General features: G+C 39.8%; 1 protein-coding gene across 2 annotated transcripts in view; it reads right to left on the reverse strand.

Annotated features, from left to right (window-relative positions):
- Window positions 1-8031, reverse strand: part of LOC131227153 (uncharacterized) — a 44086-nt gene extending 36055 nt beyond the window's left edge. For both annotated transcript variants that reach the window (XM_058222877.1, XM_058222878.1), the window contains exons 1-3: window positions 7866-8031; window positions 4713-4860; window positions 2132-2259 (exon numbers count right to left, since the gene is read on the reverse strand). In XM_058222877.1, the coding sequence (XP_058078860.1) occupies window positions 2181-2259; window positions 4713-4860; window positions 7866-7920 (282 nt within the window). In that variant the 5' untranslated portion in view covers window positions 7921-8031 and the 3' untranslated portion in view covers window positions 2132-2180. The remainder of the gene's footprint in view (window positions 1-2131; window positions 2260-4712; window positions 4861-7865) is intronic.
- Window positions 8032-14425: the final 6394 nt, after the last annotated feature.

A 14425-nucleotide genomic window follows, 5' to 3' on the forward strand; every position in this document is an offset into this window, starting at 1 on the left:
AAAACATTCATAATCATTTTTTGGGCCCACCAAGATGTGGTTTGCAAATCCAGCCCATCCATTATGTGTGTCCCACTTGGATGAGGGTTCAGACCAAGTTTCAGCAGCATTCAAAACTCAGGTGGTCCCCACCAAGTGCTTTTATATGTTTTTGGCATGTCTTCACATGATTTTAGATGGTATGGCCCACCTGAGTTCCGTATACGGCTGATTTTTGGGATATCCCATAATTTAGAGGGGACCCATCAAATGCACGGTGTTGATGGTCGACACGCATCACAGTGGGGCCCACACAACTCTACCTCACGGGAGCTTATCGTGAGGTCAAGCGCATAGTACCTTTTCCCTATATATATATATATATATATATATATATATATATATATATATATATATATATATATTAGTTCATTCTTCAACAAAAAAAAAAAAAAAAAAAAAAAAAACATGAGGGGAAGTGTTGATGGTCTAATATTGATCACACATGTGGTGTGTCACACGTATGGTCCAGTGGGCCAAGTTTGGTTCTCATGTGATTTGGTTTGGTTTTTGGGCCAAAACATGTGTTGGGTTAAGCCTTAGGTCCATAGGCTGATGTACTACAATGAATTAAAAGGTGAAGGGCATACTTGTAATTTTACATTAATTAGTGAAGCCCTAATCTAATAAAGAATAGAGGTGGGGGCATGTGGAGGCTATTGCAGTCCCCTCTCTCACCCCTTTGTTTCTCTCATTTCTCTTCTCTTTCTCTCTCCATTACATGTTTAAGAACAAAGATAAATTGCCATAAAACCTTTCCTTCCTTCCCAAACCCCTCCACCATGCCAAGCTAAAAGGAGATCTCCAATAGACTCCAACATCACTAAGATATGTTGAAGAGAGCGAGGAAGCTCACCCACACCCTTCGAACAAAAGGACAATGAATGTAGAGGCAATTGATCAACTTCGCATCATTCACACACATCACGTAGATGTTGGGGAACACCAAGGATGTTCTTTGAAGGTTGACAACTGTCAGCGGCCCATTTCTACCCACCAACCACAAAAACCACTACCTTGGGAGGGGCAACATAGTACCAAGAGTAACATGTGTGGACTCTTCTCTTCCCATAGTGGCTTTCAAAGCAGCTTGTAGGAGTGAACTAAGAAGTGATCCAACTTGTCTTTATGCCACATTATCGCATCCCTATCGCCCACTAATGGATGACAACAATGAAGGAGCTCTACGAGCCTAATAAAGTTGTCCACTTCCTCATCCAATAGATCCCTACAGCATGGGGGGAACCATACCACAACTATCATATTCCTTTCCAAAGATAGTCGAGCTAATCTCGGAAACTCCATCTGGAGCAGGCTTCCTCCACTCATCCTCGCAAAACCAAATTCACATACCATCTCCAAGGGACAAGGGCACCCCCTCTTTTAGGAGCCACCCTAGTAACCGCTTTCTTCAGACCTGACACCCTATATTGAGAAGAGTTCGTAACCCACCATCCCCCTTCCTAAACCCCACACTTGCTAGCACTTACCTCTCTCCACATGCTCTTTTCTTTTGAGTTGAACCTCCACAACCATTTTACTAATAAAGCCAAGCTCATAGCATCCAGATCCCTTATACCTACTCCCCCTTACAATAGGCTTCCACGCCTCTTCCGATCTTAGAAAGAGAGATTTTTGTTTGCCCTCCGCCTCTCTCCACGAGAATATAAAATAATATATTTATTATAATCATTTTATTGCCAAAAAAAAAAGTATTTAAAACTATTAAGATAAAAAGTATATCTATTAAACAAAATACTGTAAGAACTATCTAGGAAGTATAGGAACCATATATTAAGGTTTTTCCTAGTAGAAGTTTCAACGTTTCCGACACATGTTTGAACACAAAATGTTTTTAAGAAATTGCAATGCACGCGTTACCTACATTCTATGCTGATAGTCATCATGAATGCATATCAAAATGTAACATGAAAATGAAAGAAGAAGCCTTTTCAAATACCATGGTCTGGTAAAGCTTCAGGTACTTAAAAAAAATATTTATTAAAAAAAAAAAAAAAAAAAAAAAAAAACACACACTTCTCATGATAATATGCCAATGAACATTAAAAGAAAAGTTTGAGCATGTTTCTACCTTTAGATGTTCCCCCAATATTACAGATTGTTGGAGGAGCTCAATGAGCTTAAATCTTATCAGCGCTTTTGTTGTCCTGTTGGAGCATGTAGTTTTTCTTCATTTCTTCCAAGATTGAGTCGTTGGTGCTGCAAATAAGAATTTGAATTTTGAAATTTTCAATTACTTTGTATTAATAACCAATAAAGAGGCAAAGTCCACTTTTTGTTTTTGTTTTTCCTTTCTTTCAATGGATTAGGCTTGAATCCACATTTTCTACAATATACACATAGGGGAAGTTGTGAAAATGGATCCATCACCTCGGGATTAGGAGTATGTTACCTAAATCATCAATGCCCGTACGTTTTCCATTTCGAATCCTACGATCTGGATTATGGGTCATTTATGATCCAGATTGCTATTTTTACCAATCCAAATTTATGGTTTTGTACTCCCTTTGTAGATTAACTTGTAATATAAATCTACATTCACAACATAGAGACTTATACTTTGATTTATGAAACAACATGCATATACATATAATATATATTATGCGCACAAGACCTATAATAATATATTCATGACGTTATATATAAATTACAATATCCATTTGTATACAAAACGATATTGTATTTGTATACGACTAGTGTATGTATTGGAGCAACCCACGTGATCCTACTCCTACCCCTAGTGTACCACAGATTGGAGGAACTAGCGTGTGCACCCAATCTTGTACCACGTACGGACGTACCAGAGCAACCTACGATCCAAGTAACCTTGAATAGGACCCTTCATGTGTGTGGTACTTCATGCTTAGTTGTTAGCCTAGCAACTGCCCCTGCATGAACCTATTATGCCTGCTCACCCTTTGGGCATGCACATGGTATTCGTAAACGGTTATGTACATAATGGTGGTAACCATTACGCATTATGGGGTCGGCCATTACGAAAAAAAATCTTGATACAGCTGAAAGGAAGAAATTGAAGTGATATGGGTGTGGTAGAAAGCCAAGACCCGGTTTTAAAGTCAAAGGAAATGTGACAAGAAGCTGACAACCATATGTGCCTAAAGCAAGCAAAAGTTGTAGCAAAAACTAACAAGAACACAAATGGCAACCTCGAAATGGTACTATTCTGTCTATAACATGATACTACATTCCAAGGATGATCTCTCTATCACAATGGCAGTTTAGTTACTAGAATATGAAGCAGAGAGGAGATCAAGTGTAAATTAGGCATTTGAGAAGAAAGGGCCTTGGAACGACAAGATTCAAAAGTTGTGCATCATCCCAAGTAGAAAATACTAGTAGCTATTCTTATATTGGCTATGTTACTCATGTATGGATTTAGAAACAATGTGTAAGGGTATTTGGGTGGGAGCATCTCTTATTCAAAATGTTAATTATAAAAGCCAAGGATGCAGAAGTGCAACTCTGAAGTGAGAGTTCAAAGTAGGAGTGGATCCTCCGTAGAAGGTACATGGTAGGAGTAGAACCTTAGGGCTTGTTTGGATTCACCGAAATTTAAATTGAGGAAACATCGTTTTCATGAAAATAGCATTTCTGTTTTTTTTTCTTTTTCTTGGAAATGTCGTTCCCATTTTCATCTCATGATCAAATCACAAACTTATTCAGGAGCGATCTTGGAAAATCTCAGTTCGACAAACTTGTTTCCAAGCTAGACATGCAAGGCATCTATGCTCTAGCTTGAGGGAGAGTGTTAATGGTTATGGCCATGGGCCTACGGCCCACTTATTTCTTAGTCTTTTTGGTCTAAGGGATATGCTAGACATTGTGTTTAATGTATTAGGGGCAATTTTGACATTTTTTGCTTTTTAATAATTAAATATAAAGAATAGGGGGTGGGAGCATGTAACCTAACCCAATTATTTTCTTTCTTCTCTTTTTCATGTCTACACAATCTACAGTCATCATGAACATAACTGCAAGATGAGTTCCTCTCAACTTCAATCCATCAAATCATACTCAAACCCTTTTATTCTCCAAAATAGCTTACATCTAGTCAAAAAACTGAGTTCTGAGCCTTCTCTACACTTGAAATGAAGAAAATACAAAATAAATAAATAAATAAATAATGGCCTCTTATAAAAGTATATTGACCACCACGCGATACGCAGGCCCATAGCAGTACTGATACCCGACCCAAACTGGCCAATATGGGCCAATATGCCAACTGATTTCTTATGTGGCCCATTTCCTATATAATATTAAGTATTAGCATCAAAAATCTAATATGCCCATACTAGCAATAAAATGCAGATATTTGGAACCATGATTGTTATCCAAACCATTCGTCGGGTGGGTGATCCCATTACAATTCCATAGCCCTAAATTTAGGTTGCCGTACTAGGTAGTCACAAATGTATGTTAAATATAGAACATCCTCCTATCTCAAGCAAGCAATCATCATCACTCTAGTAGCTTTAAATAAATTGGTGAAAAATGGGTTGTGGCCAGCATCCAAATGACAGCATTTAACACCATATGCTTCCCCAACTCAAATCTCAGTATGACCAGGCTTCAATGCAGTATCAGAACAATACCAAACAAAAATAACAATTCTACTATAGTATTGAACTTACTATTGATGGAGACAGTCATTCAACTCTTTTGCTTGTTTCCGACAATGCCAAACAACGGATATAGTTCTTCCCACAGCACATTCGGCATACTTCGACGTGTATTGATCACATTCTTTAAGAGCCTTTTGCTTCATTTTGCTGCGTAAAGCTGGAAACATCAATAGTTAGATGCCCATGCACTCCATGTGCCCAAAACAGATCAATATGAGATTCAAAAATGAACTTGGAAAGGAAATGAAATTATGTTTATAATAGGAACACCAATGACATTTCCTTTAAGAGATCTGTCTTTATATCATTAAAATACGCCAAGGAAAATCCAATAGCTACTCACTCTTTCACCCTCGCAGCAAGAGGACTGAATCACCAAGTGATTGGATGGTACAACTATTTATTTTACTATATCAACAGTAGGTTAAAAACATGGAACGATAACATCAGAAACTACATATGCATATCAACCCTTGGTATTATGAATGTCCATCTTATCTCTCTCTTCAGGTTAGAAATCTAGAGACCACATCAATTCCATGTTCTTTCTCAATAAAAAATTCTGTAATATTTTCCTTGTATAATTTATAGATTAATGGCAATAATAGAAACAAAATTTGACCCAAAAGCTCATAGCAAAGAAATCAGACCTTGCAGCAGCTCACAGCCTTAAACACATATTAACTGCAGTGAGTTCACTTAATAAGACAGTTCTGCCTAAAAAATTGTTTAAATTATTTAAGAATATGTTAAAACTCTTACCGTCTTCTGTTTTGCATGTAACAACCAATGCATGAGGAATATTTGACAGCCTAATGAAGTTAGAGTTCTTGGAAAGCGAGTTAATGAAAAGTTATCACTGAAATAGCACCGCCAGGATAGCCCCAACCCAACTGGAATTGAGCTTGGCAAATTTTGACTTGATGGCTTAACAGTTTGGCACAATTGTAATATTTTAGGATGATTCACGCGAACTCAAGGCAAGTCATGATGAGTCAGAGCAAGGGGAGCCCATTTGTGTTATTTTTCAATCATCCAACAAATGTCCACCAATCAGCCAGTTAGAACTGAATCAATGTCATCCTTAGTTTATGATCAATCTAATTTAGGTCCCACAATCTAGACTATTTAACTTTCATCATGAATCCAAAAAATATGACATTCCAAACTCAAATAGTGGAATGGCGGAACAGCATTCATGTAGCCGACCGCAATTAATTGGGGTAACGCTTAGATAATGATGATGATGTATGCCTTGTGTACAATTCTTAGCGCTTGCATTTCAACCATCACACTGTCAGAGTATCTTTCTCTTTTGGTATTTATAACCAAAACTCACTTTCATACTCTTTATTGAGTTCCTCCACCCAAGTGAACTATGAGTAAAAATTGTTGAGATACTACTTTCTTGTTCTAACCTTCTGGACGGTGCACCCACACCCAACTTTATGTTCCTTGACAGCAACTTATTTCATAGTGGTAACCCAACAATTTGAATTATCTCAAGCATCGATGATCCAAAATGATTTCTTAAATGAGGATTGCATAGGTTGTTTTTTTTTCTTTTTTTTTTTGGGGGGGGGTAGCTTGTTAGTACACACCCATGTCAGTACACACACTCCATGTTAGCCACCCCCACTAGGGATCGATACCAAGACCTCAAGTATTGAAACGAGGTATCTCCACTCAGTCTGCCAGTTGAGCTATGGATCTGTGGTGACAATATGATGGTTAGCATTTCCATAGCATACGCTAAAGTCCTAAGTTTATACCTAATTTAGCTTCGCATGTATAAACCAAGGGATGCCCCCTTGGGATAGTACTCTGCCCATTCAAATTCCTGATTCGTCACATTTCATTACAAATGTTTTGATGAAATCTAGCTGGGCTACTAGCATTGCAGTCGTCATGGCCATCTTAAGAAAATTGAATACTTTATCTACTTTGGGACCCCACAGGAAAAGGCATCTTTTTGAGCAAGGAGGTGAGAAAAGCATTTATCCATCCATTGTCTTTGCCGAACTTCCTGTAGTGACCCATCAAATCGAGAAATCCACATAGGCCCTTTGGAGACTTAGCAATGGTCACTCATTGACACAAGCCACCTTCCTTGGATATGCCCGTGACTCCATGCTGTGAAATAATGTGGCCCAAATATTCTCTCTGCCAGAGATATATCACAACCCTTCATCACATCGGTCTTTCATCTCCACCAACTGCGACACTAGATGGGTGGGCTGATGCCTTGGGACCAATAACAGCATTGGGGGTGTTTGAAGTTAGAAATGACAATATTGGGCATTGTTGGGCCTTGTCTGACAACACAGGGGACTTGCTTTTCCTCACGCAGGAGTCCAATTGTGGTCGTTGTGTTGATGGAAGAAAAGATTGTACCACATGATTCGATCCATCCTTCCATCTGCTAATGAAATAGCTAAGAAAGACTGGCTTTGTTAGCCTAGTTGTCCAATTTACCAACCATTCAAATTGAACTTTAGTTTCCTGTAGCTTGGTGGGGGCTCCTGTAAAATCTCCGAACATGGTCGCTCCAAAACAAATGCATAAAGCCATACTCACGAGTTCAGACCACATCAGTATGCCACAACCTTTTTCTCCATCCCTGATACCATCATGCTATGGTACACACGACTCCAGCATTTGAATAAAAGCAAATAACCATTCAGCTCAATAAACCCATCTTGTTGGATCTTCGACATCAAACTAGAGGGACAATGTTCCCCAATGAAAGAAACATGGTCTGTACCACTCTAGATGAATCAGTGTCTTGGGTCATTGATCCAATAACCAAGTTTGAGCATCCGCCTCATGCATGATGTGCTAATCCAGATGAGGCTGCGTTTGGAGACCCAAAAAAAAAAAAAAAAATCTGAATCACGAATACTCAGCTTCATCAAAGAGAAAGTGAGTTCCAATCATGGTGTTTCCTAGTATTTTTCAGATTGAGAAAGAAGCCCTGAATTTTGCAGCTGCGTTCCAACTGAAGCCCGGTAATCCCTCAACGTAAATGCTAAGGAGGGGGATTGCCATTTTTACGTCATTGCACTAATAATAGCAATCCAATTCGATTGTGTATCCAAACGCAGCCCAAGTGAGTAAAATGAGAGAGTAGAATTGGAAGATGAAAGGGTTTCTTAGGTTTACCTTCTTCCACTTTTTTCTTCACATGATTTTCTCTCGCTTCTTGCACGTAACCCATTCCAATGCTCTCTCTCTCTCCCTCTCTCCCTCTCTCTCTCTCTCTCACAAAAGAGATCGTTGTCTCTGTCGCGACTCAGGACCCTACTAAACAGATGATCGTCACGATCGAAAACCTACAATGGCTCATATCGAGCACTTCGTAGTAGTGAGAGAGACAGGAGCTGTACACGAGTTGAACCGAGCCTGACTGGCCAGCTCGACTCAAATCGGTCAGCCAGCTCGGGCAGTTTGAGCCTGTGCGGCATTTTCTCAAACACATGGAGTGCAACTTTTAATTTCTCACCGTATGCAAAACAGAGGTATTTCATCGAACGCACAAGGTAGGCAGCATCAAAATCAAAATTAAATAGCAGTTTTATCATGTAAACTTTTTCTCGTAGTGATTTGTTTTGTATTCATACCTTCCCCACCACTAGTTGATCCTGCGGAGATTGTATGCACCCGAAACAACACTTCATTGAGTCATTTCATCAAACACTTAGTGAGCAACTACAATATCAAAATAACCGAGTCACCAAACTGATTTGATCCGAGATCGATTTGAGTTGAGGTTCGATCCGAGTCAAGTCGAGCTAGGACAAGCACAAATTTGGCTCGAATTTTTTTCAAGCTCCAAAAATCAGCTTGACTTAGCTCGAACTCAATTTCGGACCAAGTCGAATCGAGCGTTTTCAAGTCGAGTCGAGTGAGCTAACCGAGCTAACTCGGTTCATGTATAGCTCTACAAATAAGATATTGCTCCGTAATCACACGTCATTGATTGGTGATCTTAACCCTTGATTTTTGGTGCTCATTAAAAATCAAGGGTTAAGATCATCAGTCAATGAAGTGCAATTACTGAGCAATAACTTATTTGCAGGAGTAAAGAGAATGTCTGGATGGCTCAAATCATCCAATCATATCAGGAGTTGCCTAACTCGAGTAGGTACGTAGGGTGTATGTCACGCCCCAAACTCGAAAAACGAGCTCTCAGAATTTTCGATTGCTGAATCCGGTGCCGACAGCCTCCGTAGCACCCCATTTTCGACTTCCAGCACCCATACGCTAGATACCGATCCTGTGATCCTTCAAGGAGGATTTTTCAATGTACATTTATCTCATAAGAAGCATAACCACAAGTTTACCCAAATCACAAAAACAACATCATCATCACATATCCACTAATACCAAAATCTTGAGTACAATACATGAATGGGAAATACAAGATAAATGTCAAAAGCTCCAAAAGCTCTGTTACACGCTCCAAGCTCAACGCTGCATCGACCTAATGCCACCTACACGCATCTATCATGCATAAGTTTATAAAAAGCTTAGAGGGTGATGTAAGTGTGTGCGCAAGATAAGTGTCAAGTATACAATATCAGAGCAATACGGAAACATAGTGAGTCAAATATCATATACTGAAGATACAATGCAATATGCAAATCCTGATGAGTCTACGAATACCGTCAACCTCATATAGGCCATATAAATGCAGAAACATAGCAACCTAAAATGGCATATGCCGCGGATGTAATGCAATATGTGGTGCGAATGAAATGACCAAGCTGGAGTGTGAAGTCGGGATGATAATACGTAGTATCGCAAGTTATGGGGTCCATCACAAGGGACTTCTATCCAAACCAGTTCATACCTAAATTTGGATAACCAGACTCAATGTGGTAAACTCCTGATCTCAAGTTGGTTGTGCACCCCAACCGAAATCCTGGCCATTGCAAAGGTACACATAACAATTAGTCATGCACCACCAGCCCGGGTGGATAGTAGATGAATGAATGAATGAGTAAAATGCTGAATATACAACTCCTGCTCAATAAGTCCATATATCAATACTGTACAACTCTGGGATCATCACCGAGGCCTAGTACACTCTATACGCGATCGCTGCCACTGGATGCGCAACCATGTAAGTGAAAGAGACCTCATTATCCACCTAGCTAGTAGTCAGCCAATATCTACCCGGCATGTCGATAGCGGACCCATTTATGAGTAGTTCAAACTCAGTCTAGCTATGCCCCCTACCCTGGCTCCAAGTTGCATCAAAATTTCAAGCCCGATGATCAAAGCCTCATACTCAGTTTAATTGTTAGTGCATTCGAAATCGAGCTGAAAGGCATAATCTTCTCTTTTCTCATTTAGGTATATAATAATAATCCCGATGTCTGATGACCATCTGTCTTTGATCCAAAACAACTAACCTCCACAAAGTAAGGTGAATATATGAGCATATATTCCAAGGATATCTGATGTAGTTTAGTCATCAACTAGCAAATGACGGTTGGCCCAGAAATCGACCAAAGCTTGTCCTTCAATAATCATTTGGAAGACACTTAAAATTGAATTCCAATAAAGCAAGAACCCACTTCCATATTTTCTCCCTTAAAATTGGCCATGTAAGCATATATTTAATGAGATCGGTCATTGCTATGACCTGGATCGTCCTTATTAATAGGTACTGTTGAAATTTAGAAGCGGTGAAATAAAGTGATAAGCATATCTTCTCAATGGTCGAATATCGTCATTCAACCTCATGTAAAGTCTAAGATAAATAGTATATCACCTACTCATTTCAGTCGTCATTTTCTTAAGTTAATAATGCCCTGACCGATTCCTTAGTTGTTGTTATATAAAGGTGAAATTGTCAGCCTTCCTTTGGAGAGATCAACACTGGCAGCCTCGCCAAGTACTACTTGATCTCAAAGGCAGCCTTATGTTCTTCTTGCCATATAAATTTTTCTCTAGCCTTGAATTTGACTAGTGGAAAAAACACTCTATAACTTGCACTATTTTTGGTCGACCTCAATTCCTCATTGATGGACGTGGAACCACAAAAAGTTTTTGTAATGCCCCGATTTCTGAAACCCGAGTATGTGATTCGTTTTTCAAAAACTTAAGCATTAACCTTTAAAGATAGCCAAATTTTACGTTTTTTTTTTCTTTTCAGAGTAAGAAATTTAATGGAAGAAAAACAAATCAAGCATAAAAGAAAGTTTGCATACATAATTAGAATATATGAGCGGCTACCCGGAAGGCTTATACAAACTAATGTCTCAATGCTAACAAGTACAGGAGGGAGATAATTTAACATATGAAAATGAATAAAATGCAACTAAACTTGAGCTACAAGATCACACAACTTCTATTGGGCGAATACAACCATACATCCTTGGTATTTGTACCCTGCTCTTCATCAACTTGAATATGAGTATTATTTAACTACCTGCACTACCTATACGGTTATATATTTGAAGGATGAGTGGCCAGCTTAGTGTGAATTCCCCTCAAGATTACACACCATCACATTAGTTAAGTATAGTTTAAATAAGAAATCATATAAAATAATCCAAATGCAATCTTATTAAATACATGGATGCGTGAATGCACATCAACTGGGGATGCTCATCCAGTCGGCTTTTGGGCAAAACCCATGCATGTAGCCACCACCAGTGAAAGTACATCACGTGCGTGCGTAGTGACCCGCTCACCAAAAGTAGGTCGATAGTCGGTGGTCTGAGAGCTAGTTAAATAATACTACGACTAAGGGCACATGCTACAACATCCAGAATTAGTCATCCGTATTGTTAGTAATTTGTGAGCTAGCAAAATGATACAATGACAAATGACCGTGCTATAACATTAAGAATTAGCTACCTGTCATAACTCGTATAATATGAATGCATGATTAACCCAACCGTTATTATTTCAATTACAAACAGCCAATTTAGGAAGGCTTAAATGTCACTATTGTAAGTGCACCCAACATTGCACACTTGTTTGTCAATTACATGACTGGTTATGTCTTGTAGTCGGATGAGTTCTTGGCAAATGAAGATCGACGACGCAACTGGATCAGAAGCATCGAAGTCATACTAAAGACATTGTCACACCCCAAACTCGAAAAATGGGCTCACAGAATTCCCGATCACCGAATCTGGTGCCGACAACCTCCATAGTACCCCATTCTTGGCTCCCAATGCCTATTCACCAGGTTTCGATCCTGGGATCCTACAAGGAGGATTTTTAGTGTGAATTCTTTTTGTAAATAAAGGAGCATAACCACAAGTGTACCCAAATCACAAAGGCAACATCATCATCACATATCCACTAATATAAAAAACTTGAATACAATATATGAAGGAGAAATACAAGATAAATGCCAAAGCACCAAAAGCTCTACCGCACGCTCCTATCTCAGCTCGACTGCGTCTTATCATCACCTGCACGCATCTATCGTGCATAAGCTTATAGAAAGCTTAGAGGGTGGTGTACATGTGTGCGCAAGATAAGTGCCAAGCACACAAATATCAGCATAAGCGAAATACTGGCAACCTATAAGTCATTTACTATTAGAGTATACAATGCAGATCGACTATGCAATGCAGAGTCATAATGAGCCAATTATTAGATACCGAGGACGCAATACAAATGCAATTCTGAAGAGCTATGAATACCATCAGCCTCATCTAGGCGATATAAATGCAGAAACATAGCAACCTAAATGCCGTATGTCGCGGATGTAATGCAATATGTAGATCCTGGCGAGTCCATAATACCATCAACCTCATTTAGGCTATGCAATACAGAAGTATAGTAAACCAAATGCTATGTGCTAAGGATGCAATGCAATATGTGGTGCGAAAGAAATGACCAAACTAGAGTGTGAAGTCGGGATGATGGTACGTAATATCGTAAGTTGTGGGTCCATCACAAGGGACTTCTATCCAAACAAGTCTCATACTTAAATTTGGATAGCTAGACTCAATATGGTAAACTCCTGATCTCAGGTTAGTCGCACGCCCCAACCGAAATCCTGGCCATTACGAAGGTACACATAACAAATTAGTTGTGCACCACCAGCCCGATTGGATATTGAATAAATGAATGAATGAGTAAAATGCTAAGTATGTAACTCTTACTTAATAAGTTCACATATCAGTACCGTACATCTCTGGGATCATCAGCGAGGTCTATTACACTCTACGTCAACTTGCCGCCCCATCAAGCGCACAAATGGGTAAGTGGAAGAGACCTCATTATCTGCCTACCAATATTAGCCCGGCTCATCGATAGCGGACCCATTTATGAACTGGTCAGACTCAGCCTAACATTGCTTACTCCCTTGAGCGGGTAAGGCCACACTCCCTTCCAACCAACCATGACACAAATGAGAGACGCGGCCTACTGCTATACGGCCCTCATGCGCTCATGTATTTTCACTTAGTCTAGATGTTGAAGTGTCCTCTGGTACCAAGAGGGTTTAAGGAATTTTACCCAGGGACATCTATGGCACCCCATGTAGAAAAAGATTTCTGGTATCCCATCTGGCCATCCACGATTGTGAAGGCTACGACCTTGATGTCGCTAGGGCGTATAGTGATCATGCCACACAATGCGAGATGCATGAGTCATATTATCTAGTCATGCATTAAACCTACGTATACCGTACGCTCATGTGGAGTAACTCCATCGCTCAGGGAGTTTCATAAACAGTCAGCCCAAAGGCACATGCTATGCTCAATCACTCCTCATAACAAGCATGCAGATGATGCGTATGGGCATGTATCATGAAGTATACTTAGCATGATCATACATACATCATGGTGGGCCTATATAAGGCAGTCCATGGCCCATGTAAATGAATGAGTGGTGTGCACATAATCACACACACACACACACACGTGGTGGGCCTCACGCATCACAATTGGGCCTCACACATACAATGGGCCCCACAAATATAATAGGCCTTCCTAATCGACCTCATACAATCACGATGGGTCTCACATAAGCACAATGGGCATCATACAATCATAATGCTATACTATCACATACTCATAATTAGTATCGATAACCGGCTTTTATACAAGGCGGGGTCCATAGATGGACAGTAGATCCATAACATGAGAGTCAATTCTCAACTGTGGATATACCAAATCTAATAGCATGGATCCTTTCGTCTATGGTGAAGATGAACTCTCCTTATATAAAGGTTGGGCCTATGTGGCCTTACCTATATACCTAAGGATCCGGAAAGGGTTCCTTCTCCATACTATCTATAGCCTGCTAGATGCCCTAGGGGGCCCAAGTAAGTCCTAGATAGACTCCAAGATAAAAGAAATAATCCTACTAACAACCAATTTGGGTTCAACATCTTAGGATAGCCCAATGAGAATAGATGAATCATGCAAATGGGGCTCAATGATTAGGGTCAACCCACTTAGAGAATATGAGAATGGGCCTAACAAGGCCTAAGGAAAGGTCACAATGTTGACATTTAACCATCATTGCCCATTAATGTGGACATTTAACCAACATTTCTCCTAAGAAGTGGCCCACATAGAGCCTAACATATAGTGGGGCCCATGGCTTCACATAAGGGCCTCACTACAACATAATGGGCCTCACACAAGAGTCCAAATATACATCACAAAGGGCCTCACCCATGGGCCACATATGCATCACATTAGGCCTCACTCATGAGCCACATATACATCATAATGGGCCTC

Source organism: Magnolia sinica, chromosome 15 (assembly GCF_029962835.1).
Source record: "Magnolia sinica isolate HGM2019 chromosome 15, MsV1, whole genome shotgun sequence".
Taxonomy (NCBI): domain Eukaryota; kingdom Viridiplantae; phylum Streptophyta; class Magnoliopsida; order Magnoliales; family Magnoliaceae; genus Magnolia; species Magnolia sinica.